Raw genomic sequence first — 25,424 nt, 5'->3', positions numbered from 1 at the left:
CCCTCCAAGAGCCAGCACCCTGTATCCCCTCCTCCACCCCAACACTCTGCCCCAGCCCAGAGTTCCCTCCTACACCCAAACTCCCTCCCAGAGCTTTCATCCCACACTCTCCCCTGCACCCCAAACCCCACCCCAAGCTCAGCCCAGAGCCCCCTCCCACACTGCAAACCCCTCAGTCCCAGGCCAGAGCTCGCACCCTCTCCCAAACCTCAACCCCCTACCTGAGCTCGGTGAAAGTGAGTGAGGGTATGGGAGAGCAAGCGACGGAGAGGAGGGGATGGAGTGAGCGGGGCGGGGCTTTGGAGAAGGGGTGGGGTAGATCTTGGGTTGCCCTTAAATTCAGAAAGTGATCTTGGGCTTAAAAAGTTTGGAGACCACTGTCTTAATCCTTAAACCGTATGACAACTATTTGGGAATTTTGTTTATAGAAATCAATACTAGAAGGTATTTCTGGTGATTTGAGTCAGTTAATGCACATATAGTGCATTACAACTATTGTAAGATACACTACAATAACATCTATAATTCACTGTAAAGATATAACTAATCAAATTTCTATGCAGCCACCAATGTATGTCAAGAAAGAAAAATACCAGTTTAAATACTCCTGACCCATCATGAGAATTCCTGTAGTCTTTTCAGGAGTTTACATATTGTAGCAATGACTGAAATGACTCCCAGCTCATAAGCCAATTTACATTTTACTGTCTATTCTCTAGCCCTCTCCCTGCTCACTGGCTCCCAAAGACAGGTTGCTCATGCTAGAGAATTATTTGCTTAGTATAGTCTGGAGTCTTCTACTACAAACCTCCCTGATCCCCCACCACCACCACCACATGATTTACATCTAATATGTCATTCAAGTCCTGGATATCTGAGAAGTGAGAAATGTACCAAAACAGATCAAGTGCAGCGTGGGCTACTGTATGTAGCAACAGAGTGGGACTGAGGAGACCTAAGTTCTATTCCAAGCTCTGCTCCAAGTCTGCTGGGTGATCTTGGGCAAGTTACTTCACCACTGTGTCTCAGTTTCCCTTTCTGTAAAGGGAGGATAGTGATACTTACCCCTCCTTTGTAAAGTGCTTGACATTTACTGACGGAAAAGCTATAACAGCTAGGTATTAACCATGAAATTGAAATATCATCACCTAGACTGCTAGAAAATAATAATCATGACTACAAAAGTGGTCCAAGCCCTGCTAGGCAAGTGAGGGAGCCTGTTAGTGACCTCACTCATGAACCAGTGAATGTGCAACAGCTTGAGAGGCATTCAAATTTAAGACATCTTGGCAGCTGGGAGCCAGTCCAATTTAAAAAAAAAAAAAAAAAAAGGATCATATTCCAGGCTGAAAACTTGAAGCTTTAAACATGGACAATGTTTTTTCTGTATATAACTTATGACTGATTTTTTTTTAATATGAAGATTAAAAATGTTAACTGTTTATATAATTATGTTATAGAAAATGAAGTCTGCTGCTTATGCTTGCCTAGCTTAAAGCCAGCTGAACCAATTTTGATCCAACTTTAAAAAAATTCAGCTTTGATCTTATGCCAAATGCAGAAAATTTCGTCCCAAAGGAAATGTGAAGTTAAGAGCCAATTTGGAAGTGATGTTAGAAAGGACTTCATTCAATTATGTCACTTTTGAATGAATCAATTCACTTGTCTCCAGGAGACTTGCATACAATATAGCGTGGCAGCTAATGAACAGTGCACAACATTAAAGACTTTAGGACAGGAAGTAAAGACATAGCCAACTGAGAGAGACCATCAAAGAAATATACATGTAGAATAAATTGGCTAAACTGCTAAGCAGCCAGGATACCCCATTGCTTATGGAGAGTGTCATATTGGGAGAATGTTTTAATGACCACAAGCAGTCAAGGACTAGGATTTTATGTCTTATCCAACCAAAGACAGCAACTTCAGCAGCACCACATTCCCCCAATGTCATGCTGAGGCATAAGTTCAGTATCAACTTGAACAGAAGAACATCACCAACTGAATCACTAGTGCTGCTTTCTGAAACAGGTTTCCTTGAAGGATTCCCACCCAAGTACTGACTGCTTTGCCTGATAAAAACAAAACAAAAAATACCCTTTACAAAATACCATCAAGTGAACAATGAACACTTAATACTACCTTCATAGCAAAAGGCTATCTAAAAGCATGCCAGCTATTGGAAAACCCTGGGATTTTTTCTGACATTTGATAAAGCTGGAAAATTCTACATCTTTACTAATACAGCAGTTATTTTCAGGTGTTATTAAATTCAATAAATCTTAAAATTTAAATTGGTATTTGCAAAGCCAATGAAAAATGCAGCAGAATATTTTTTAAAAACCTAAAAAGAAAAGGAGTACTTGCGGCACCACGAAAGCTTATGCTCAAATAAATTGGTTAGTCTCTAAGGTGCCACAAGTACTCCTTTTCTTTTTGCGGATACAGACTAACACGGCTGCTACTCTGAAACCTTTATAAAACCTGTTTGCTTAAAAATAAGTTGAGTCTTTTCGCTTACCACAAAAAGCCATACCTAGCTGAGAAAGGTCCAGTTTTGTCCAGTGCATCCCAGCTGGGCAACTTGGCGAAAGTGTTCTGATAAAGATCTGTCCTTGTTTATCCAAACCCCATATGGCATCCTGGCAGGCTGAATAACACACCATTTCAGCATCAGGCGGTAGCTGAACTGAAGAAGGATGGAACTGAGGATTCTGATCACTGACACAAAACAGATCCTTGTTGCTTTGGCATAGCCACAGAAAGCTTCCTATGGAGAGAACGTGTGTGTTATTGTTAAAATCACTCCTAATCTACTCTCTAATACTTACATAGTTGCTTCACTCTGTTTTTAAATGCGCTCTGCACTTAATGGTAAACTATCACTCTTCTGAAACGTATTCTTCGGTCAAGATTTTCTAACCTAAATTCCTAGATTTAGGCATCTAAAATAAGTGGCCTGATTTTCAGAAGTTTTGAGTATTTAACACTCTGAGAGTAAAAATTAGTGTTTTTACATATCCACACCCACACCCCTGCGACCACTTCTTTCTGTCATCCTACATTGCTTGCAATCTCTTCTCCCAAATTCAATTGCTGCTTTGGTTTTTCCCCTGTATGATATTAGCACTTGTTCAAAACCAGACACTCCTGCCTAAGCAAAAGTTGCTAAACAGGCCTATCCTAAACAAAGGAATGTGTGTGTGTTTACCTCAATTTACATATAAGTAGTAAACAGGTCCTCAAGATAGCAGGAGGAGGAGAAGGCAGGAAACAGAATAATTTGCATTTTAGTGAACAAGTGGGAGACCAAAGAGCACAAAACCTCCTTCACCACCAGACTGCATGTTGCCTTCCTCACTGTTTGGATAAACTTTACTTTGAGGGGTAACCTTCAGAATAATCCACTTCAAAGGTTCATTGGACTATAGAAGAAAGTGGCAGAAAACCAAGTTCTCTCTTTCACCCAAGACAACAAAGGTGCACTTTTGGGCCTCTGGGAGTGCTCCTGACCAAGGAGTGGATCAGTCACCATCTTGCTGGAAGACTGTGGGCGAAGGAGGCCATCTTAAACAAAGCCTTGAACGAAAACATGCTAGGTTAAATTTTAGACGCATGTTTTCATTTTTATTTGCTGGTAACGATTCTATCTCATACATGAATACACTTAAAATCCTACCTTCTTTCATTAATAAACTTGCTTTATTTTAAATCTAAACCAATCCAGTGCTTTATTTAAACTGAAGTGTTTGGTAACTCCAGTTAAAGCAGAAAACTCTTGAATATTAACTCCTTAAAGGGACAATGGACCTTAATATCCCTCTGACTGTTCCAGGACAGGGCTGGACATTTCAGAACTTATGTTTCTGGGAAAAGTTGGGACTGGGGAATCACTATGCCAATTGTTAACCAAGGCTGGTGGAAGCCAGTGGAAATCTGTGGTATTGCAGATAGGTTCTAGGATGGGCCTCCATCCTCCATTTTTCTTTTGGGTTAAGAAGTAATGGGAGTAAAAACCCTTCCTCATGTTGTGGAGGAACTTGTTCCACAGCACCTAAGTGTAGAAGACAGTTTACTTATTAGAAGGTGCCCATGAAAAGGGTCCCTGAACAGGGACGAGGAGGGAGGGAAGTAAAAGGAATCAAGTAGCCTGTGTGTATGATTTCTAGGGTTCACTTGTCAGTGATGATGGAAGACCACGTTGAGTAAAAGGGAGTCAGACAATCCCTGATGTGGAAGATGGATGGTGTCATCAGCTCTGTAGAGTGGGAAGTTCATTCAGATCCTTGACCAAGCCCACAAATTTGTTGCTTTGAGTATAAGATTAAGTAACTGAACTGGTAAGCTAAAACTATGCTAGTAAACAATTTTAACGCTAAGTGAGCTAACTTCATGACACTTCTGGGAACGCCATCTCAGGACGGTTGAAAAAGAACCGAGGAGGTCAGGTTGTGTGCACGCTAGATGAGGTGCCAATGGTGCTGCGAGACGGGGATCGTGCATGCTGAAATTCTCCAGTCAAAGGCACTGAGACGCACCAACACCTGAAGTGGAGTACCTCTGGGCATCACTTGAAAAAACACAAACAAACCAACCAACCAACCAACCAACTTGCACCATGGCAGTTTTCTGCTTGATATACAGTAAACTGCAAATTACAGCTTACTTAGTCTACTGGTGGCTGATCATGAATGGCGGAAACTGAGGCAAATACAGATAAGGCCTTAAGCACCTTAAATATTTCAGAAGTGTTTCCTTAACATGAATCCACCCACCTGCCTAACAATATATTGGACAGATTACTTTCAAAATGTATGCAACTAAGGGAAGGTTTATATGTTTTTTAGAGAAGTTACATTTATGCTTTAAAAATAAAATAGAATAATAGTTTTTTTCAGTCCCAGAGACAAAGAGGAAAGATGTGGTTAAGGCACTGGACCTAGAATCAGGAAATCTGGAGTTCCATTCCCAGTTCTAAACACAGGATCTTGATTGATTTGGGGCAAGTTATTCTCTCTCTCTCTCTGTTTCTCCTTGGAGATATTTCTCTCTCACAGAAGTGGTGGTGAGGCTCAGTTTATATCAGTGATGCTGTGGTGAAAAGTATATAAATAAAATACTTTTAAGAAACCACCCTATTTTATTTTTATGCCGTGCTGCAGTCTTCCAGTGATGATGATGGCAAAAACTGAAGGGGGTGTCAGTTCACTCGCTGGAGAGTGTTACTGACTCCAATAACCTAATAGGTTAGGCTACCTAGCCTCTTTCCCGCTAACTGGGTGGTGCTGCTTTAAATGAATCGACTTCCCTAGCACCAAAGAGTCATCATTAGCAGCAAGTGTACAGATTAGAAACCCAATATAGAATATGGTACTGAGGGCCAAAATTAGCATAAGAACAAATATGGTAAAATCCAAATGGTTGATGAGAAAATGTGAATTACTAAATTTCTCCCATCTTCATCCATTAAAGCACCTCAATGGGATTTGTGGATTCATCTTGTACTACAGCAATGTATGGAAAGCGTCTAGCATATTGTGGCACCACAGGACATAATAAATAAATAGGTCAGTACAAAATCTCGAGTCCTCAAATTGAGTTTTGCTACCAAAGCCTCCACTCTCCCTACCTCCCTGCCAATCTTTGGTGGTAGACCTACTGATCCCACCAACTCCTTAGCATCTATGCACACCACATCCATTACAGTAATATTTTTTTTCCCTCCACATTTAGTGGCTCAGCACCCCTCCAAATGAGGGATATATAACTTCAAAAAGACACTAAACGCTTTATTCCTTGCATGAGCCAGTAAGGATGCTCAAAAAGCAGCACACCTTATTCAAGGCCATTCCTCTGCAGTCCCACCATGATTTATCTCCAATAACTTAGACAGAAGGAAATTCTAGCTTGTTCCAAAAATATGGGATTTCTGCACACCGATAGACAAAAACTCTTGATTAGTTCTGCATTATGGAACCTGTTAGTACCATTTCAGCTATCAACTCTAATGCATGAAGTCAGTTTAATTATGGTATAAGCTTATATTGAAGATTCACTAACCTTCTTTAGTTGGAGCTGAGGAAGCTAACACAAAAGCCCATTTTGTGGCAGAAACAGTACCTCGAGGCACAACATTATTCCAATATGTTCCTGAAAAAGAGAGCAAAACAATCACCGCCATGAATCACACACTTTGCAACTTAAATGTTATGACAAAGTCTTTTGTTAGAAATATTTTTTAAAAGTTCTGAGGATTTCTGTTATAATCAACTATTAAATTTATTTGTTCTAATCAATATCTGATATTGCTGTGGCCAAAACACATTATAAAACCAAATGACTATTTATTAAGATTGATTTCCCACCAGTTCATGCTCATAGGTTTGAGAGACTTTTCTTGTTTAAAAAAACGCACACACACACACACCATTTTTCATTGAGTGCATTTATGTCACTAGACAGTTTGTTACATTATCATGGATGAACACCAAATCAGCACATAGATGAAGAAGTCATTGCAACAGGGATACTTTCAGGTTCAATGTTGAAACATTTGGCAACTGTTTATATTTGTGAATTACACCACGTAGTAACGAAATCTGAAGTCCAAAACAGAACTAAAATCTAGTGCAAAGATTGTATCTGCTGCTTCTCAGCCCTGTTTGGAGGTTCCCCTTTGTTGCAAGCTTACAAGAAATGATCCGTTAGAGGTCACCTTTTGTTCTAAGCACTAGCAGCAGTTTTGACCCAATACTTACAGCTGAAGGTTGTGCTGACTCTTCAGCAAAATACTTTGTTTAGATTTACAAAGGTCACATAGACAAAAGTGAGGAGGATGTTCTTTCCCATCAAATGCCAAGTTTGTTACTTGCAACCTTCTGCCCTTCCAGGGATACACAACTATAATTAACTTTACATGATCGGTAAGGCTAAGATTTAGTCATGGGTATTTTTAGTAAAAGTCATGGACAGGTCACGAGCAAAACACAAAAATTCACGGCCCGTGACCTGTCCATGATTTTTACTATAAACACCTATGACTAAATCGCTGCTCCTACGGCTCCACTGCTCTAGGGGACCCTTGCTCCGGCAGCAGGGGCTGACTGCCCCCAGCGGCCCACTGCTCAGGCGCTCCCTGGGGCCAACCACCCAGGGCTGTCCGAGCAGCAGCCAGTGCAGCTCACCCCAGGGCTGCTCCAACAGTGGCTGACGTGGCTGGACCTGGGGCCAGCTACTCAGGTGGCCCTGGGGTCAGCTGCACTGGATGTTGCGCAAGTCACAAAGGCTGCGGAAAGTCGTGGAATGTGTGAATTCCACGACCTCTGTGCCAGAATCACAGCCTTCGTGATCAGCAATGCCAGTCATTTATTAGTCTTGTGAAATGCAAAAGCCAGTATGTTGCCCATTCCCACTTAAATGACAAAAACAATGTTAACTTCTTGCGCTTATGGCCAAATCTCACCTAAACTGAACTGACTGGGTACCATCCACAAACTGAAAGTTCTGCAGAGCGAACAAGTCACACTTCTCATTGGGAAGACATTCTTTTTTTTATTAGACAAATACAATTCCATACAGATGTTTCCTCTTTAAAGTTGGTATAAAATATTAGGAACCCAACAAGTAAAGCATATCTAAAAGAAAAACATCTGCACAACCTGCAGAGATCTCTTCAGATGGCTTAGATGTCAACCAATAAGCTTTCCAGCATCAGTTTTCTGCAAGTCTTTTCTTATGCCTGTTTAAATACATGTCAAGCACTTCTATCTAGTTTAGTGCTTTAGGAATTATGAAAGCTACTCTTAAATCTTAATCTCACACACACACACACAGAGGGAAGGAACAGGAGTATTTTTTGACAGATTCGCTGTGTAAATACTGGGTACAGTACTACATAATCCTTCACATCATCTAATGAGAGAGAATCCTAAAGGAGTGGCTAATCTGGCATCACTTGGCTACTATGCTAATATGCTGCTATCAAGAGGCCATCAGGTAAACTTTTTTGGTAGAATAAGACGACAATTTCTATACCCAAGTTTAGTCATATAGCTTTAGGAACATCTCTCTCAAAAGGACAGAGAAAGAATACAGCTCTAAGCAGCCTCCAACAAGTCTAGAGAAATCCTTTTGAGAATTACTTTACTGTTTGATCAGGACTCTTCACCTGGTTCCTTCAAAGAGGGAAAGTCTACTTAGAGCAGTACATTGACAGAACAAATCAGAATGGCTTGAAGACACAGCTGAAAATGCACCTAGACCTGCAGATGAAGCCAGGACTGCATGAAATGAGAGCACAAAGGTTAGAGGCTTCTGGCAGTAGACCAAATCAGTCGTGAGCTACAACATTCATCAGCCAGGCTAAAGTCATTAACTTTCTTGTCTTAGTTGTCTTGTCTCAGCATGTTCTCTCATCGAATCATAAGTAAAATCTATTGCTCAGTTTCCTAGACACATTTCCCAAAGTGATCACTATATTATTATTATTACTTGTATACAGCACCATATATAGGTAACATAGTACCTAGTAGCCCTAGTTATGGACCAAAACTCCATTGTGCTAGGTGCTGTAGTGCATGATATCAATATGTAACTCTTTTTAATTCAAGATATGGGTGCATGCACTGAAAGAAGCAGTATGTTTGTGGAAAGCATAACAAGCTTGAGCAACAGGCTCCCAAACTTGCCTTCCTCACAGTACTACTTTTAAAAGGGCAATTACTCACACCAAATGTTAAGACAGCATCCCTCATTACTGTCTGCATCCCCACTCTAGTTTAAGGAAAGGAAGCTTTTGCAACTTGCTCTTTAATTTGCTGTGGCTGAATTTTACCATGGGTAGGCTAGGGGAATGGTAAGGGGTGCAGAGTGGATGTGCTAGTTAGTTTCTTTGATTTTTAAAAAAACCCAACAGGTGTAAAAATGCACCAACCTATTAGACTTCCCTTTGCTACATGGAACTCGTTTTTGCCTGAAGAGATCCAGACCCCACTACTGTTGACTCCAAGAAGGCTTGGCTGACACTGAAGCTGCTGTGACCAAAATGCCATTCGAAGTTTCTCCGCCACCTTCTCTACTGGAGCCTGGGCCGCTGTTGCCACTGTGTGGGTAGCATGGATTATCGTCTGGAAGAGGCTGCATTGGTCAAACACGACGTAATCTGTAATGCTTACCTGGAAAAAAAATGTTCTGGATAATCAGTTAAACTAGTGATGAGTTACAGGACCTTCCATAAAAAGCATGGCAAACTATATATGTTGCACAGGTGATGCATGGGGGGGAAGTGCCCATATTTTCCCCTTACCCCTGCTTCCTCCCCTGCAGAGGAACGTGCCGGACAAGAGCAGTGACTTAAGGCACTCTATGACGGTCGATGAGTTTGCCCACATAGGCTGCGTAAAGGGAGGGCAGGGGGCAGCTCCCGTTGACTCACCACACAATCCACGTGGGGAAACTGACCAGCAGGCACATAGCGCCTGGTGTTGGTGCTCACTCACTTCCGCCTCAGCACCCATGGGGGGCAAGGAGGAATGTTTTGGGGAGGGGGAGAAGCCAGGTGTTCTCTGCTAGCAGGTAAGCTTCCCCCTCATGATCAGTGTATGGGGAGGGCAAGAAAGCAGTGACCCAGGAGAGCCAGGCAGCTGAACTGCTTCCCAACCATCTGTGCAGTGTACAGCCCAGTTGAGTGACAGAGTGAATTACTCTTGGGGGGAACTGGAATTCTGCACCTGGCTCAGCTGCTGGTGGCCGGGAGGAAAGAAGGGAGAGAAGAGAAACAGGACTTCCTCTTCCCCTGGAGCAGCTGGCAGCAGGTCAGATTCACCCCAAGAAACCTCCCTGGCTGCAGGAAGCTCCGCAACCCTTCCCCGGTTCCTGTCCCTATCACTCCTCAGGCATGGGGGCAGGGAAGGGGTCACTGTCTGGGGAGCTGCCCCCCACATCTGCCCAACCCCTTTGCATTCAGACCCCTCCATGCACACACACCCAGAACTTCCTCCACTGAGCCCCCAATGCCCAGACTCCCCTGTCAAGCCGTTCCCACACACTTGAATCCCTACCCCATCTAGCCTCACCCTCCACACCTGGATCCCCCATGGAGGCCCACCCCCATACTCACCTGGATCCCCCACCAAGCCTCACTCCCCCTCACCTTGCCGCCCCAAATATAGACGTCAAACTATGCTTATGATAAAAAGATGCCTCATCTGCCTTCTGCATAGGGTTCAGGAGTATCAGAAACAACGTTCCTGAGTGAACCTCCGGAACCTCTCTACTGAGTGAGTGGAGGAAAAAACAAGCTTGATTCCTCTTGAGTTTTGATGGATTTAAGTTTTAGGAGCCTTGATTACAAACCAGAATCACATAACAGATAACAGCTTCCTATATAAATAAAACAAAAAAACAACTAACCAAAAACAAACACCTGCCCAAAATTTCTTAGTATTTTTATCTATTTCAAGTACTGCAGAACTCTGCTGCACCTGAAGTCCCCTCATCTGGGGAATGGTCAGAGAGGAAAAAAAGAATCTCTCCTCTGAAACTGTCCTGGAACCTGGCATATAGTCTTGGATCTTCATATAGCTTCATTTAGCTTCCCCAGAGGAAGACTATCCATGTGACTCACGTGAGCTGTTTGAATTCATGTTAATGGTTTTCAGCAACTGCTCCCTAGGGGCCCTCACCTTATACGGTTAATTGCCCAAGCTCCATTATAAGCAACTAAATATAACCATGCTTTGGAGCATTCCAAAAAAGGAGGCAATTCCTGCTTTTATGGGAATGTGCATGAAGGTAAGACAACTTACTGATTAAATTAGATGTCATCTCAAAATCATGTTGTCCATGCTGCTCCAATATAAGATTCCATATACATACAAAAAGAAAAGGAGTACTTGTGGCACCTTAGAGACTAACCAATTTATTTGAGCATGAGCTTTCGTGAGCTACAGCTCACTTCATCGGATGCATACCGTGGAAACTGCAGTAGACATTATATACACACAGAGACCATGAAACAATACCCCCTCCCACCCCACTGTCCTGCTGGTAATAGCTTATCTAAAGTGATCATCAAGTTGGGCCATTTCCAGCACAAATCCAGGTTTTCTCACCCTCCGCCCCCCCCCCCCCCCACACACACACACACACTCACTCTCCTGCTGGTAATAGCCCATCCAAAGTGACCACTCTCTTCACAATGTGTATGACAATCAAGGTGGGTCATTTCCAGCACAAAACGATTTGTGCTGGAAATGACCCACCTTGATTATCATACACATTGTAAAGAGAGTGGTCACTTTGGATGGGCTATTACCAGCAGGAGAGTGAGTGTGTGTGTGTGGGGGGGGGGGGGGGGGCGCGGAGGGTGAGAAAACCTGGATTTGTGCTGGAAATGGCCCAACTTGATGATCACTTTAGATAAGCTATTACCAGCAGGACAGTGGGGTGGGAGGGGGTATTGTTTCATGGTCTCTGTGTGTATATAATGTCTACTGTAGTTTCCACGGTATGCATCCGATGAAGTGAGCTGTAGCTCACGAAAGCTCATGCTCAAATAAATTGGTTAGTCTCTAAGGTGCCACAAGTACTCCTTTTCTTTTTGCAAAGACAGACTAACACGGCTGTTACTCTGAAACCTGTCATATACATACAGGGGAAGATATTTTTGACTAAATCACTCAGGAAAGACAGGCGGAGGAGTGGACAATCAGCCTCCTCCAGAGATGATCGGGGGAACAAAGACCCAGGAACATAAGTAAGGATGTAAACAACATGATCAGGGATTCTATACTGATTCCCGAGAATAAGCCCAGTAAGAATTGTTTTTGTCATCATTTTCCCTCACAGGCTCTGTGGCTGAAGAAAGCAGCCCTGTGTGCTTTGGAAATAGTTGGATTAGGTGAAAGAAGCCTCCTTGCCTTTTTTATTTTTTTAATTTGGTTAAAGGAAACTGTCCTGTCACTGTTTTAATTTTCCTCTGGCTGATACTGGAATGTTTTTAACTCCTTTCAGGGACCAGATTTAAAAGGGGCCTCAGCACCCACAGCCTGGTGGTTCCATTACATGTGGATTAATAATGCTTGTAAGCCTCCAAGCGATTATTTTTTGATATTTTTAGGTCGGGATCCCTGCAAGAAAACATCACAATGATGGAACGGTGGACTTTACTGAAAGCTGAATAAGGAGTACATACTTGCCACCAATGGTCATCATCTCCTTGTGGTTTCTTTGAAACCACACCAGTTCTGAACCACAGATTTCCATGTATGTCCAAAGCCCATAATGTCTGTTGGTCTCCAAGAGTAATACACACTGGTTCCAAAGCTTGCATTTCACTGCAAATGCAAAAGACATTTTAAAATACATAACACATTAAAACCTTCCTTAAAACCTTCAAATTGAATATGAAACTAGAGTGGAAAAGAAGTTCTTCATATGGTACTACCAACGTGTAAATTAAAACACATGTCTTTGAACACATCTCCAAGTTATCCAGTAACAAACTTTATTATACTTTGTTTCTCTCTATTGTGACTAGAACATCGAGAGCACGGACAGCATAATCTTGAACTGGTTATGACTATACAATAAAGGACAGAAGTTGACCTTGATTACAAAAGCCTCCTGTATGAAACAATCACACGTCTAAGCTCTGAGAAAACTGATCACTATAAACAGTATTTTTAAAAATCAAAAGTTAAAGTTGGCAATCCTATTCTGATAGTCACTTCCAATCTGCCTTCGAGAATAGCTCAGAAATCTCAATTTGCATTGATTTGAACGGTCCTAAAAGTCTGAGAACACGCAGGATACCTGGTTTATAAGTCAGTCTTGTGTATTTACATAAGAGACATTCAACTTTCTTCGATGTAATAATTGGATGCAAATTGTAGATTTGAACATTAGTCCCCCCCCCCCTCAAATCTTTAAAAAAAATCAATTACAAAGGTCATCTTAAAGTCTAATGTTAAAGTAATTACCTATTGGGAAAGAAATGGCATTGATTTATGCAAGAATGGACACATTTCCCTACATTTTACAATATAATACAGGATGTAACTACTCTCTGGATCAGAAAGGCATAACAAACTGGTCTGTTGCTGATAAAGCTAAAAAGCAGGAATTCTGGTGAAAATAGATACAGAAGTAAAATATACTACTACCCAGTGTATCTGAGGTGAATTTGGGGGTAAAATATCCAGTGCAACTTCTAGTCTTGTAAGTGACTGACTGACAAAGTCAACTGTAAACATATACATGTACTCTTGAAAAATAAATGATTAAATATTTGAAGAGCCAATTTAAATAATGGGAGCACCATTATTGCACAAATGAACGAACTAAACAGTATTTAGTATTAAAAAAGGCCTATTTCATTAATTCCCTGTTTTCCCTCCCATACACGCTTCTGTTAAACATCCCCCACTCACCACCAATAAATGTCTTCCAAGTAGTGTCCTTTTTTGCCCACTGACTGATTAAAGTGTGACGTAACAAGATGCACTGATAAGAGTAACATAAGGATTACAATTTGGATGCAAAATGCTTTATAAGCAAGAGATGAGTGGTTCAATTACCATAAGATGAAATACCCAGGAACGAAAGCAACGTTTTCTGTCATTCTGATTAAACACTGCCCAATTACCTGACAATATCACACTTCCATTGTTCTCCTTCAGGACAGAAGCTGCTCACTCCCTCTCGATAGAGAAGCACCCGCTGCTCAGTCAGTGCCCACACGACATTGTTTCTGGATGTAACTTGAGATAGCGGATACATGCAATCAACCTTTACTGCTCTGGCACATGGACGATCCACACTCAAGCCTGGAAACAAAATAAAGAAGAGAAGGAGTAATTAAGTTGTGTTGTCAAATCAGGTAAGTTAGAGTATAAAGGGAAAAATTCAACAAGCATGTTAACATTTCTTGTATATTCACTTTACTGTACTCTCCATTGACTATTAAGATTTACTGTAGAAAAGTTCAGTTTATACTTTGTTAACAAAGAAAACATTGTACATCAAGCTAGAATATTTAACTCAAACATTTTCAGTTTAGTAACTTCATGGAGAGCCCACCATTCTCATTCTGCAGTTTCCTCTCCTTCCCTCCTCCAAGTAGCAGAATCAGGAATCTCCATTTATAAGATGGTCATCAATAAACAGACTAGAAGTGACTTGAAATGATTCAACAGGTGAAAGATCTTGTAATATCAAAAGACGTTAGACAATTATTGTACACATTTAGACATCCATTCTTTCAGATTGCATACCTTCCTGACCAGAACTATACACAAATTTGATTTTCATGTCTGTGAGGGAAAGACTCAAGAGAGAACTAGCTTTTTCTCAAGTTCTCAGGCTTCTGAAGCAAGAGGTAGCTGACTGACTATCAGTCTAGGGGATACCAAAAAGGAAGTTATAGTAGTCAGCTTCTAACTTTGGGGCACAAGTTCCCGGTGCAACTGTTAGATGGGATGATTCTCACCCTACAATTACTGTCTTTCTTCCTGGTTGCTTTGTGTTAAAAGAGAGAGACACTGAAGGATTTACTTTAGCATCTAAGTCTATGAAATCCACAAATGATAGAATGCAAGCTGTTGTCGTTAAAGCACCATACAGCAGGAGAGGAAAATACTCATTAAAAATTCCACATAGCTCTCAGTGTATGGAACCGAACTCATTCGCTACCATCACTATCACTGCTGAATAGTAGTGCATGGTCCTGGGCAAGTTGTTTGATTTTGCTAACTAGTCAACCCCATTAACAATTTAATTTAAAAGGAGGATATCCTTGAAAATATGCTGGATATTTAAGTTTCCTCAAGTAGAGCAATTACAAAGAATTTATATATATTTAACTTTTTATTACACATACAGATTAGATATACATGAAAAAAATTGAACAAAGAATATGATCAATTTTAAGTGCAAGATAAGGCAGAATTGTGATAGCCATTTGGAAATCCTGTCATTCCGGCCCCTACCCCGGGCTTCCATGACTCTGCCCTCTTCTGGTTCCCCTCCTAACTCTCAAATAACTTCTTCAGAGTGTCCTTCTGAGGGCCCTCGTCCCCACTGCAACTTTCTGTGGTTGTTCCACAGGACTCTGTCCTTGTTCTCCCTCTTCTCCCCGTCTACACAGAGATGGGTTGTAATCTCATGTGTAAACACAAATTCAGCCACCATCTCTCTATTCCAAGCCTGTCTTCTTATGTACAAATTAAAATACAGGCCTCTTTCTGACCTCTCCCGTGGATTTCTAGCCACCAGCTCAAGCTCAATATGGCTAAAATAGAGCTCTTAGTCGTCTCCCTATTGCAAAAAGCCCCCTCTCAATCTCTGTGGACAAGCCCATAACCTGCAGGTCACCTTCATCTTGAACCTCCCTCTAGGGCCTCAAATTCAGGCGGTGTCTAAATCTTGCTATTCTCTCTGTATAGGGCCCTTCCTTTCCATCCACACAACTAGAACTCTTGCCCAGGGTCTCATCATCACATCTTGATTACTTGATTACAATATCCTTATCTCGGAGCTTGACAATGCAGTCTTACCCAACTCATATCCATTCAGAATGCTGCTGCAAAGATCATTTTCCTAGGCCATCATTTTGACCATTTCACCCTTCTCTTTGCATCCCTCTACCGGTTCCCCTTTCTCTATCAAATCAAACAAACGCCTTGTCTTTAATTTCAAAGACCTGGACAGCCTATCCACATCCTCCCTATTCTCTCTCATTTACTACCGAGAGGTCATCTCCCACCTCCGATCAGCCCATCATGCCAAACGCCACCACCCACTCATTAAATTTTCAAACATCTGCATGCTTTCTTCCTTGCTCTCTCACATGCTTAGGAGAAGCTCCCCGCAAAATGTTTGTAAAACCACCTCACTACTTACATTCACAACCGTGCTTAAAACCCGCCTTTACTTTGATGTCTACAAAAAGCCTGGCAATGGTTAAGGTGCTAGACCCCAGCCTATCATACTGACCAACACAGTGTCACATTGTTGCTTTGTTGTCCTGTCTGTCTGTCTCCATCTATTATCTCACCTTATATTCAGATTATAAAATACTGAGGGCAGGGACTGGTTTTTTTTGTTCTGTATTTGTACAGCACCTAGCACAATGGGGTGCTGGCCCACGATTTGGGCTAGTTGCTATGGTAATACAAACAATCTTTCTCTGGCTTGTATTATAACATCTCATAATTGATTCCCAAGATAAAGGATTTCTCTGCCATGAATAAGTAACAGTTTTATTCTGGATTTGGAGCATGGTTTAAACCAAATCATGATGATTTGACAGATTTACACACTTCTGATTTTCATTTACAAAAACTGTAAGGCAACAGTTTAAATACCTGTTTGCAGATACAGATCTCCATTAGTTCTGATAATCCAGGCAGTGTCATCACTTAAAGCTACGAATACTGTCTGAGGTAAAGCCTCATACCAGTGGCGCTTTCCTTTTATGGTTACTTTTCCACAGGCAAATGCTTTGTTAGTTTTCTGTTCAATCTTCCAGAGAAGAGCTCCTGTATAAAAATGAATGGTGGGTGATACCAAATATTGATTGGTTTCAGAGTAACAGCCGTGTTAGTCTGTATTCGCAAAAAGAAAAGGAGTACTTGTGGCACCTTAGAGACTAACCAATTTATTTGAGCATGAGCTTTCGTGAGCTACAGTTCACTTCATCAGATGCATACCGTGGAAACTGCAGCAGACTTTATATACACACAGAGAATATGAAACAATACCTCCTCCCACCCCACTGTCCTGCTGGTAATAGCTTATCTAAAGTGATCATCAGGTGGGCCATTTCCAGCACAAATCCAGGTTTTCTCACCCTCCACCCCCCCACCCCACAAATTCACTCTCCTGCTGGTGCTAGCCCATCCAAAGTGACAACTCTTTACATAATCAAGTCGGGCTATTTCCTGCACAAATCCAGGTTTTCTCACATCCCCCCCACCCCCATACACACACAAACTCACTCTCCTGCTGGTAATAGCTCATCTAAACTGACCACTCTCCAAGTTTAAATCCAAGTTAAACCAGAACATCGGGGGGGGGGGGGTAGGAAAAAACAAGAGGAAACAGGCTACCTTGCATAATGACTTAGCCACTCCCAGTCTCTATTTAAGCCTAAATTAATAGTATCCAATTTGCAAATGAATTCCAATTCAGCAGTTTCTCGCTGGAGTCTGGATTTGAAGTTTTTTTGTTTGTTATATCACATTGGTGGATGCGCAGGTGAACGAGCCTCTGATAGTGTGGCTGATGTTATTAGGCCCTGTGATGGTGTCCCCTGAATAGATATGTGGGCACAATTGGCAACGGGCTTTGTTGCAAGGATAAGTTTCTGGGTTAGTGGTTCTGTTGTGTGGTATGTGGTTGTTGGTGAGTATTTGCTTCAGGTTGCGGGGCTGTCTGTAGGCAAGGACTGGCCTGTCTCCCAAGACTTGTGAGAGTGTAGGGTCATCCTTTAGGATAGGTTGTAGATCCTTAATAATGCGTTGGAGGGGTTTTAGTTGGGGGCAAATATTGATTGTAACTTTATAGACAGCTGGTCTACTGTACACACAACAAAATGATTAACAGAAAAGATTAATGCCAGCCAAGTTAACAGGAAAATGCAAGATTTAGCACATCTTTATTAATCTTACATAACATTACATTTTAAAAATGTTTTAAAGGGAGACAGTTACCAGCTTTACAGAGAGTTGCTGAACCATATATATATTGCCACAGACTAGATCTTACTGAAAAATATTTTTAACTCATTCATTCTCTAGTCATGGTTATTTTCAAAATATCAAACAAACATTATCCAGTGCCAAATGAAAAATATTAAAAGGCCAAATTTACAGATGGCCCAATGCTAGCTTCTGAAACACACCTGCTACTTCTACAGATGTGTACACACACACACAGTCATACCATAACTAATCCTGTGACAAATCACAGTTGTCAGGTTAAAAAAAATTCATATGCAGCACAAGGCAAATTTCTGTAACATATATATTCTCTATTAGCTCATTAGCAGTAGTAAGGTTAAAGTTTATAATCTCGGTAGGTCAGCCACTGGTGAGTGACAGTCAAATACTTGAACAGGTGTGACATTCCACAGAGCAGAGGTCAGGGCTGCAAGCAGACAGAATTTACAGATGCAATTTCAGGGGCTAGTTTTCAAAATCTGGCCCAAACTTTGCTTTGTAAACAGTCCTATCATAAAAAGGTAACAGAGCAGTGTAATTGAATTCAAAATCTAAGTATGTCATGCTCATGAGTTCAAATGGCAATCAGTGCAGCATACGGATACATTAATAGCCTTTGCACAGAACAGAAAAGTACAATACCCAGAAATGCATTATTTGATTCTGTTTTCTCCTCTGGTCTGTTTACATATTCTTATAAATGCTATCATATCCCCATCAGGGTTCAGTCACTGACCATATGTGACAATTTAACAAGAAACTGAAGAAGTACCTCTTCCTATCCTTTAGACAGGGCAGTAAGGTCATCAGCCGCTTTAAGTGGCAAGAGACAGGAAGAGAAATCATGCTATAGTAGGAGACTAGAATGAGAAAATAGTTGAGAAACCTGCTTACAATCATGCCAACACTGGAGCCATCCGGAAAGGTGAACAGGGTACAAGTCCACATCCAAAACCTGTTAACCACGCCCCTGCCTTTCATTCCCAGCCAACCAAAAAAAAAATTTTTAGAAAGTCAGTCAAAATGTAAGAATGTGTACGCTGGGGGAGGGTTGGAGACAGGATGGAGAGAGAAGTGGGGGATGGAAAGTTCACTTTATATCAAAGCTACATTTTAATTAGAAAGTCTTCTTTAGGAGTAGGCATTTTTCTAATAAAACATGATGTTTTGTTCAGAAAATAACCTCATATTATATAGTTAAATTGTGAAATAATCTTGAATAAAAAGGTTCAATAATGCATCAGCGATAGAATTAAAACTGCTCAACAAAAACTCATATTCTGCTATTTTGAGAACAGCCATTTATGCTAGAAAACAGTACTTTAATATTCCAGGAATGCAGTCACATGAGCCAAGATTGTCTTTTAAAAGTTGTTAAAAGGCTGTTTGTGCAAGTGAATTAGGGAACTCAGTCCAGGTGTATTTCGTAAAACAAGTCAGATTACAGACAGCAGAGCAATCCTCACTGACTACTATAAACACGGACACACAAAGTACTGAGATGAGAGGGAATACACGCCACATGTAGTTATACAAAAAAGAGCTTAATTCGCACAAATTTATACATTTTAATTTTAAAGGTTAACAAAAAAGTGAAATGCAGTTTAACCAACCTGAAGGCGAGACTGCCACCTGCTGGACAGCATCTTCAAATTTTTGCCACCGCAGACCTGCACTAGGTAAAGCACTACAGAAGAGACTACCTTTGTAGTCCAGGCACCAAATATACTTTTCTGAGACAACCAGGCTGAGTATCCCATAGCCAGGGCCAGAATATCCCATCCAGCTTTCTGCAAACTAAAAACTGGAGAGTCAGAACAATGTCAGGTATCTTCAATTATACAAGAAACAGTCTTACACACATCATACAAACATAAAAACAGCAGAAGTATTTTTTAAGAATCAGAATGTAAACATTAAATTACACCGAAAGAATAAACGCCTTTGATAAAACAATCTTATCACCAGCCAGTTGATCGAGTACTTAGTGCTACATGTTGCTACCTGTATTTAGGAATAACTCATGACAGCTGGGATCTTGAGTCTCACCAAAAAATAAATTAAACAAAACCCCACACTATCATCCTCTTCCCTAGGGCAGTCCAAAGTCCATCAATATCACCCTGTTAACTGATAGAAGCAAATAAATTACTTATGTAAACAGCAACACCAAAATGGAATATGCAAAAGCTTTCCAATCCTCACTAATGTTTTAATGATCATTTAACACAGGGGAAAATGGCCCTTTTAGAATACATGCTTGTGAGTGAGGAGAGAGGATAAATTGCCTGCTTTGACACCCTTGGGTCCCTCTGCTATACAAAATAAATAAATATAACTCAAAGCTTGTTAATGGAATATTATGGATTTTACAGCCTATATTACCAAGCTTGAGTCCTGTATAATAACTAGCTCCACAGCCTGTACATCAACTAAAATACTGAAGTGCATTTCAAAACATTGCAGAAGATGAGGTTTACCCCTCCAGATTCTGAAATTCACAGCCTTCTTTCACTATTTACAGAGTGTATCACTTAAGGGAAATGAACACAGCTACATTTTTATTTAGTTTGCAGAGTATTATTTGGGACATCAAGTCAAAAATTATCCTTCATCTGAAAGTATTTTACCTGTTGATACAAGTTACACCAAAAGGTTACTGTAGCTGAAGGAGACAAGACTTATCATTTTTTTCCATTTGCTTACATTGTGTATTTAATAGCACTTTGAGCCTCACCCTGCTACAAATAAAGTCAGGGTTAAAACTCCCATCAGCAGTTCAGGATCAGGGCCTTCATAGTAAGTTTCACTCTTTCCACTGTACAGTCCATTAGTTCAAATTTGCTATTTCTGTGGCTCTCTTCCACACAGCAACAGTGAAGGGGGTGGAGGGGGGAACAGAGGAAGGAAAAAACTCAACATTTTAAATAATATGAAAACCCAGTTGTAACTGACAAGATCTCTTTCAGCATCAATGTGCTCACTGCTGTACAAAACATGAAAAAGACACACTAGTCCCTGCTCTGTCATCTTACGATTTAAGCAGGCAAAGATTAAATAGAAATGCATTAAGACCCCAAACCTGTGAGATGCTCAGCATCTTCCATTCCCACTGAAATCAATGAGAGATGAAAGTATCCAACATCTTGCAGGATTGGGCCCCGAGAAACTCAAATGATCATGCTACCTTAGAGCACTTTTTGGTATTGTACTGCATTCTGTTGGGTTAACAGCAGCATTTTTACTGACTTAGGACGAACAACTCCTTTTGAATAGGTGCTATGGGAGGAATGCCTGTTAATACACTGAAAACATAGCCCGCCGTATATTGTTTTGAAGTTTGCAATAATAATTTGCATTGTGTATTGGATATGCTTAGTCTCCTTATTTGAATTTTACTTGCTGGATCAATGAGAAGAAAACACTTCCATAAAGACCTGAAGAAAAACGTTTGTGGTTGCTTCTTCTAGAATACCGACACCTTACCTATTTTAACTATAAATAAAACACATACCTGATCTGATTTTAAGAGCATTATTTCATCTAGGCTTGTTCTGGTCATATCCTGGGAAGTAAAACTTCCCCCAATTTCTGTCACACTAGTCTCTGAAGACGAATATGGTAGTCCATGCCCATAAATATCCTCTTCATCACTGGATGCGGATTTCTCAGTCCTGGTATTGTGTGTGTTGGTTACCCATTCAGCAGCAGCACTACACTTAGCTTTGATTGCATCCTCCAAGTCCCAACCAGAAACCGCAGTCTCTTGTGAACACACATCTTGCCTAGAGATGTCAGGCTTGGGATCTGTAGGGTTTTCTGAGGTAGTATTTAATAAACAATGTGGCCACTGCTCTCCCCTGTGAACGTCATCAATTCTCTGTGTCAGTGATTTTTCAGCACCACATGTATTAAAACCTAAAGACACTTTGTCTGTGATCTTAGTTTCTTCAAAAGCATTTTCAGTATCCTTCAGACTTATTCTAGCTAAAGTTTCATCTACTTTACGTAGCATAGGAAAATTCTGTTGTTCCTCTTGGGGTAACAATTTATAATGGCATTCAGCATTTTCAGAAAGCAGGCTTGGATTACATTCTGTATCATCGCTACCCCCTATGCCTTCAGTGAGGATTAAGAGAGGGTTGGATATCAGAGTAGCTGTAACAGCTGGTGTATTCATTCCACTGTCATGGTTAGGAAGTTTTAGTAATTCAATTGTACCTCCATTTTCTTCTGAATCTGTTGCTGTACTAATGCATGGAGACTGAAGCACACTGAATGATTCCGAGCCATTATCTTCCTGCAAGACAGCATGTGACTCCACACTGAACTCACTTTCCTGATCTGGAGAACCTGTGCTCAAGTGATCTATATTATAGCTCATTAGACTAGAAGTCATAGACAATGAATCTGCATTTAGGGAATGTACACTATCACCAGAAAACTGACGCTCATAATTTGGTGTACTTTCCAGAGAACTGTGGTTTTTCCTGGTCACATTTTCTGATCTCAGAGAAAAAAGAAAAAAAAAAAGAAATATTCTTATTAACAAAATTTATCCAAGTTCTATGAAAATAAAAGAATGCAAATATTTCTACTGTTAATGAGCAAACAGGAAACTTATATTCTTAGAAGCTGGAGTTGGTCCAAATTTTGACACTAAGAATTATATCACTTCTCTGTTGGGTGGCACAAACTGACACAGTGAGAATGCAGGAGTATTGTACTCACATATAAACAGCTTGATTAAGGTTTTATTTGAATTGTCAGTGTAATCTTAAAAGGCAAGACTTCAAAATTGTAATACCAGTTCATTACTAGGAATAAGAATTGACACAAATCTAATCCATGGTACATAAAGAAATGCTTTTTATCTGGCAAAGCAGCGTTGCTTATGGGTGCTAATAATAAGAATATAAAAACAGTCAAATATTTTAAGTGTAACAAAGAAGAGATTAAACAATAAAACAGAATTGAAGCTATTAGCATCAACCCTTTTTTATACTCAAGATTTTTTTTCTGCTTTGCATAATGTTACAAATAAATGTAGAAACAAACTTAAAATTAGAATAGAAATAATAAAAAGAAAGTAGGTCTGCAGTGAGAAAAATGACACCCTCTTGTAAAGATACAAGTTTATTACTTTCTTAATGGGCTTTGATCCTCAAGTGAAAGGGCAAGACTACAGATCAATTACCATTAGGTGACAAGTAATGATGACTGAAAGACATATCATAAACGTAACACTGGTCTTTAAAACCAGACAAAAACTTATGTTTTTAGTGAAACAGATACCAAAAGGTGAAAATAATTCTAAGAAGTGGCAGAGTTAGAGCATGTGTTTTTTTTACCTTGTCTCTTCTTTTTCTTCTTTTTCACTTTGATGGGCTTTACAATGAGTTCCTGGTCAAAGTCTTCACAGCTGATTATGCTGAACCGTTGTGAAGAAGGTTGAATCTCTCTATGCACTTCAGACAACAGTTGGTCTCCACTTGTCAGGAGACTAGAGCCACTGTCCACAGAATTTACTGAACTGCTCCTGCTTCTTGATTCACTAGCTACTGAACAGCCTCTTTTTCTTGTTTCACTGCTTAAGTCCCCCACTCTATCAAGACTTTTCTCCGATACCAGCGTTATTTCCAGATCATCTTTCACTGAAGAGTAAGTGTCATTTTTATCACCAATAATTTTGGGGGAAAGAACCATTTTTATTTTTTGGTGTGTTTCCACTGAAGGGCCAGGCAATACAGATACAACAACAGATAGTGGACTCTGCAATTTGGGATTCAAATCTGGTAACGGACTCAGCAATTTTGAATTTGCATCTGAAACTGAGAAAACAAAAAAACAAACACTAAGTTGTTAAGTAATTAGAAGTATAGCTCTTGGAGAGCATCCTAAGAAAAGTAAAGTTTTAATCCCCAGAAGGTATTCTGTCTAAACCAACAACATTTCACATCAATTTTGTGCAGTAATCTTATATATCTGATCTATATTGAAATGACGTTATTTTAGCAATAGCTCAATTCATGCCCCAAAGTCTCCACAAAGCTTCCATTAATGTTATCCGAAGTTATGCCTATATATTGAAAGAGAGATATAGTCCTTTGGTTTCAGGGCCCAACTGTGTGGAGTGCTAAGAGACTCCTACACCCTCAACTCCCATTGTCTCCCCTGAGGCATTTAGCATCTTTCAAGATCATGCCCCTAAATTTAATCCCCCAGTTAAACCATTGTGATCAAAATCAAAGAAAACATGTTCCAAGAGGACTTCTTTCCCAATAGCACACAGAATTAGAGGTTGCATATTTGTCTGGATCTCTAGTCTTGCATCCAAGAGCATTTTAAGAATTTAATTTTCATGATTTTTTTTTACATTACTACTGTATCCAGAACATTTAAAAAAAAAAAAACACAAGAGGCCTGTGGGTGAAGCGCTGTTTCAATAAAGCTATTCTTGCACATCTATGCATTAAGATAAATGAGAGAGAATAAGTCTCTAGAATTTGTAGAGACACTTGTATATCCTTTTTAGTAGTATTTTGCTGGTACTGGAACAAAGATTCAAAACCACACACACAAATGGCATTAAGTAGCCCAAATGATATAACTATAAGTAATGCCTGAGAGATGTCTATTTCTCATTCTAAAGTGATATCTGCACTGCATGAGAGCATATCTGAATCTTTGTTTCCATCTGTGGACACATTTGATATTTTAAAATTGTTCAAGTGCATATTTCCTTCTGTTTTATTTTTATCCATTATTTTTCATACTGCCTTCTTCCACTACGGAAAGAGCACCACTAAGATGAACAAGTTCATTTCAACTCTGTAAGACCTTAGTCTGACACAATTTCATCCAGTGCTTACGATTGCTTCCCATACTTATGGCCACTTTTGTGAGCACAAGGAGTATAACTGTCATTATCCAACACACCTACAAGAAATTAGATAAGACTGTCAATGAAACATTACCAAGGGAAGGGATGATGCACAGCTAGAGTGTGCTCCACTCCAGCAATCACAACCTCATATGTAGTTTCTTGGGGACTGCTGCCAGATAGAGTAGGTTAGAGCAATTCCCAAGTCATGGCCAACGCAGAGCCACCCTCAGAAGCAAAGAGCTCTAACCTTTTCTCTAATGGTTACCTTTTTCAGCTACAAAAAGCAGACACTTGGCTCAGTTGAGAATCTAGGCCTTTTATAATCTTAAGAAACAGGGAGACAATTCTACAAAAGTTGCTGGAGGAAGTTTCTTTAAAAGAACAGTACAAGAACACTTTCCATGCACTACTTTCTTTAAAAAGGTACAAATTAAAGTTGACAAATCTATACAAACCTATTGATACAAGTCCTTCAGGTCTACTTGAAATTCTTATTATGTCTCTATCTCCCTTTAAGAGAAAAATCTCATTGTTGGTACATGACACAGACACAATATCACCAGATCCTTCCAAGCCACCTATCATAGCCTGTTTAAAACAAAACAAAAACCAACATGTGAAGAGCTTTAATTAAAAAATGACTACTTATACTTAGGGTCTTACCAAATTCATGGTCCATTATGGTCAATTTCACAGCCATAGCATTTGAGTATTGGTAAATTTCATGTTTTCAAATGTTTAAATCTAAAATTTCATGGTGCTGTAACCGTGGGGGTTCCAACCCAAAAGCGGATGGGGGGGGGGGTCATGGGATTGTC

General features: G+C 40.2%; 1 protein-coding gene across 6 annotated transcripts in view; it reads right to left on the bottom strand.

Moving 5' to 3' along the window:
* Positions 1-25,424, bottom strand: part of TECPR2 (tectonin beta-propeller repeat containing 2) — a 67,692-nt gene that overhangs the window by 22,920 nt on the left and 19,348 nt on the right. For 5 of the 6 annotated variants that reach the window (XR_007357289.2, XM_048854883.2, XM_048854889.2 and 2 more), the window contains exons 7-16: positions 25,062-25,194; positions 23,072-23,551; positions 21,235-22,223; positions 19,334-19,517; positions 16,365-16,538; positions 13,646-13,826; positions 12,194-12,335; positions 8,933-9,173; positions 6,061-6,150; positions 2,522-2,770 (exon numbers count right to left, since the gene is read on the bottom strand). Coding sequence is in view for 5 of the 6 variants with exons in the window: in XM_048854883.2 (XP_048710840.2) it covers positions 2,522-2,770; positions 6,061-6,150; positions 8,933-9,173; positions 12,194-12,335; positions 13,646-13,826; positions 16,365-16,538; positions 19,334-19,517; positions 21,235-22,223; positions 23,072-23,551; positions 25,062-25,194 (2,863 nt within the window). In the remaining variant the exon portion in view is untranslated. The remainder of the gene's footprint in view (positions 1-2,521; positions 2,771-6,060; positions 6,151-8,932; positions 9,174-12,193; positions 12,336-13,645; positions 13,827-16,364; positions 16,539-19,333; positions 19,518-21,234; positions 22,224-23,071; positions 23,552-25,061; positions 25,195-25,424) is intronic. The other variant, XM_048854887.2, reaches the window with a different exon arrangement.

This window comes from Caretta caretta, chromosome 6 (genome assembly GCF_965140235.1).
Source record: "Caretta caretta isolate rCarCar2 chromosome 6, rCarCar1.hap1, whole genome shotgun sequence".
Lineage (NCBI taxonomy): Eukaryota > Metazoa > Chordata > Testudines > Cheloniidae > Caretta > Caretta caretta.
Note: the sequence above shows the minus strand (reverse complement) of the source record. Positions and strands in the feature narration are given on the sequence as shown.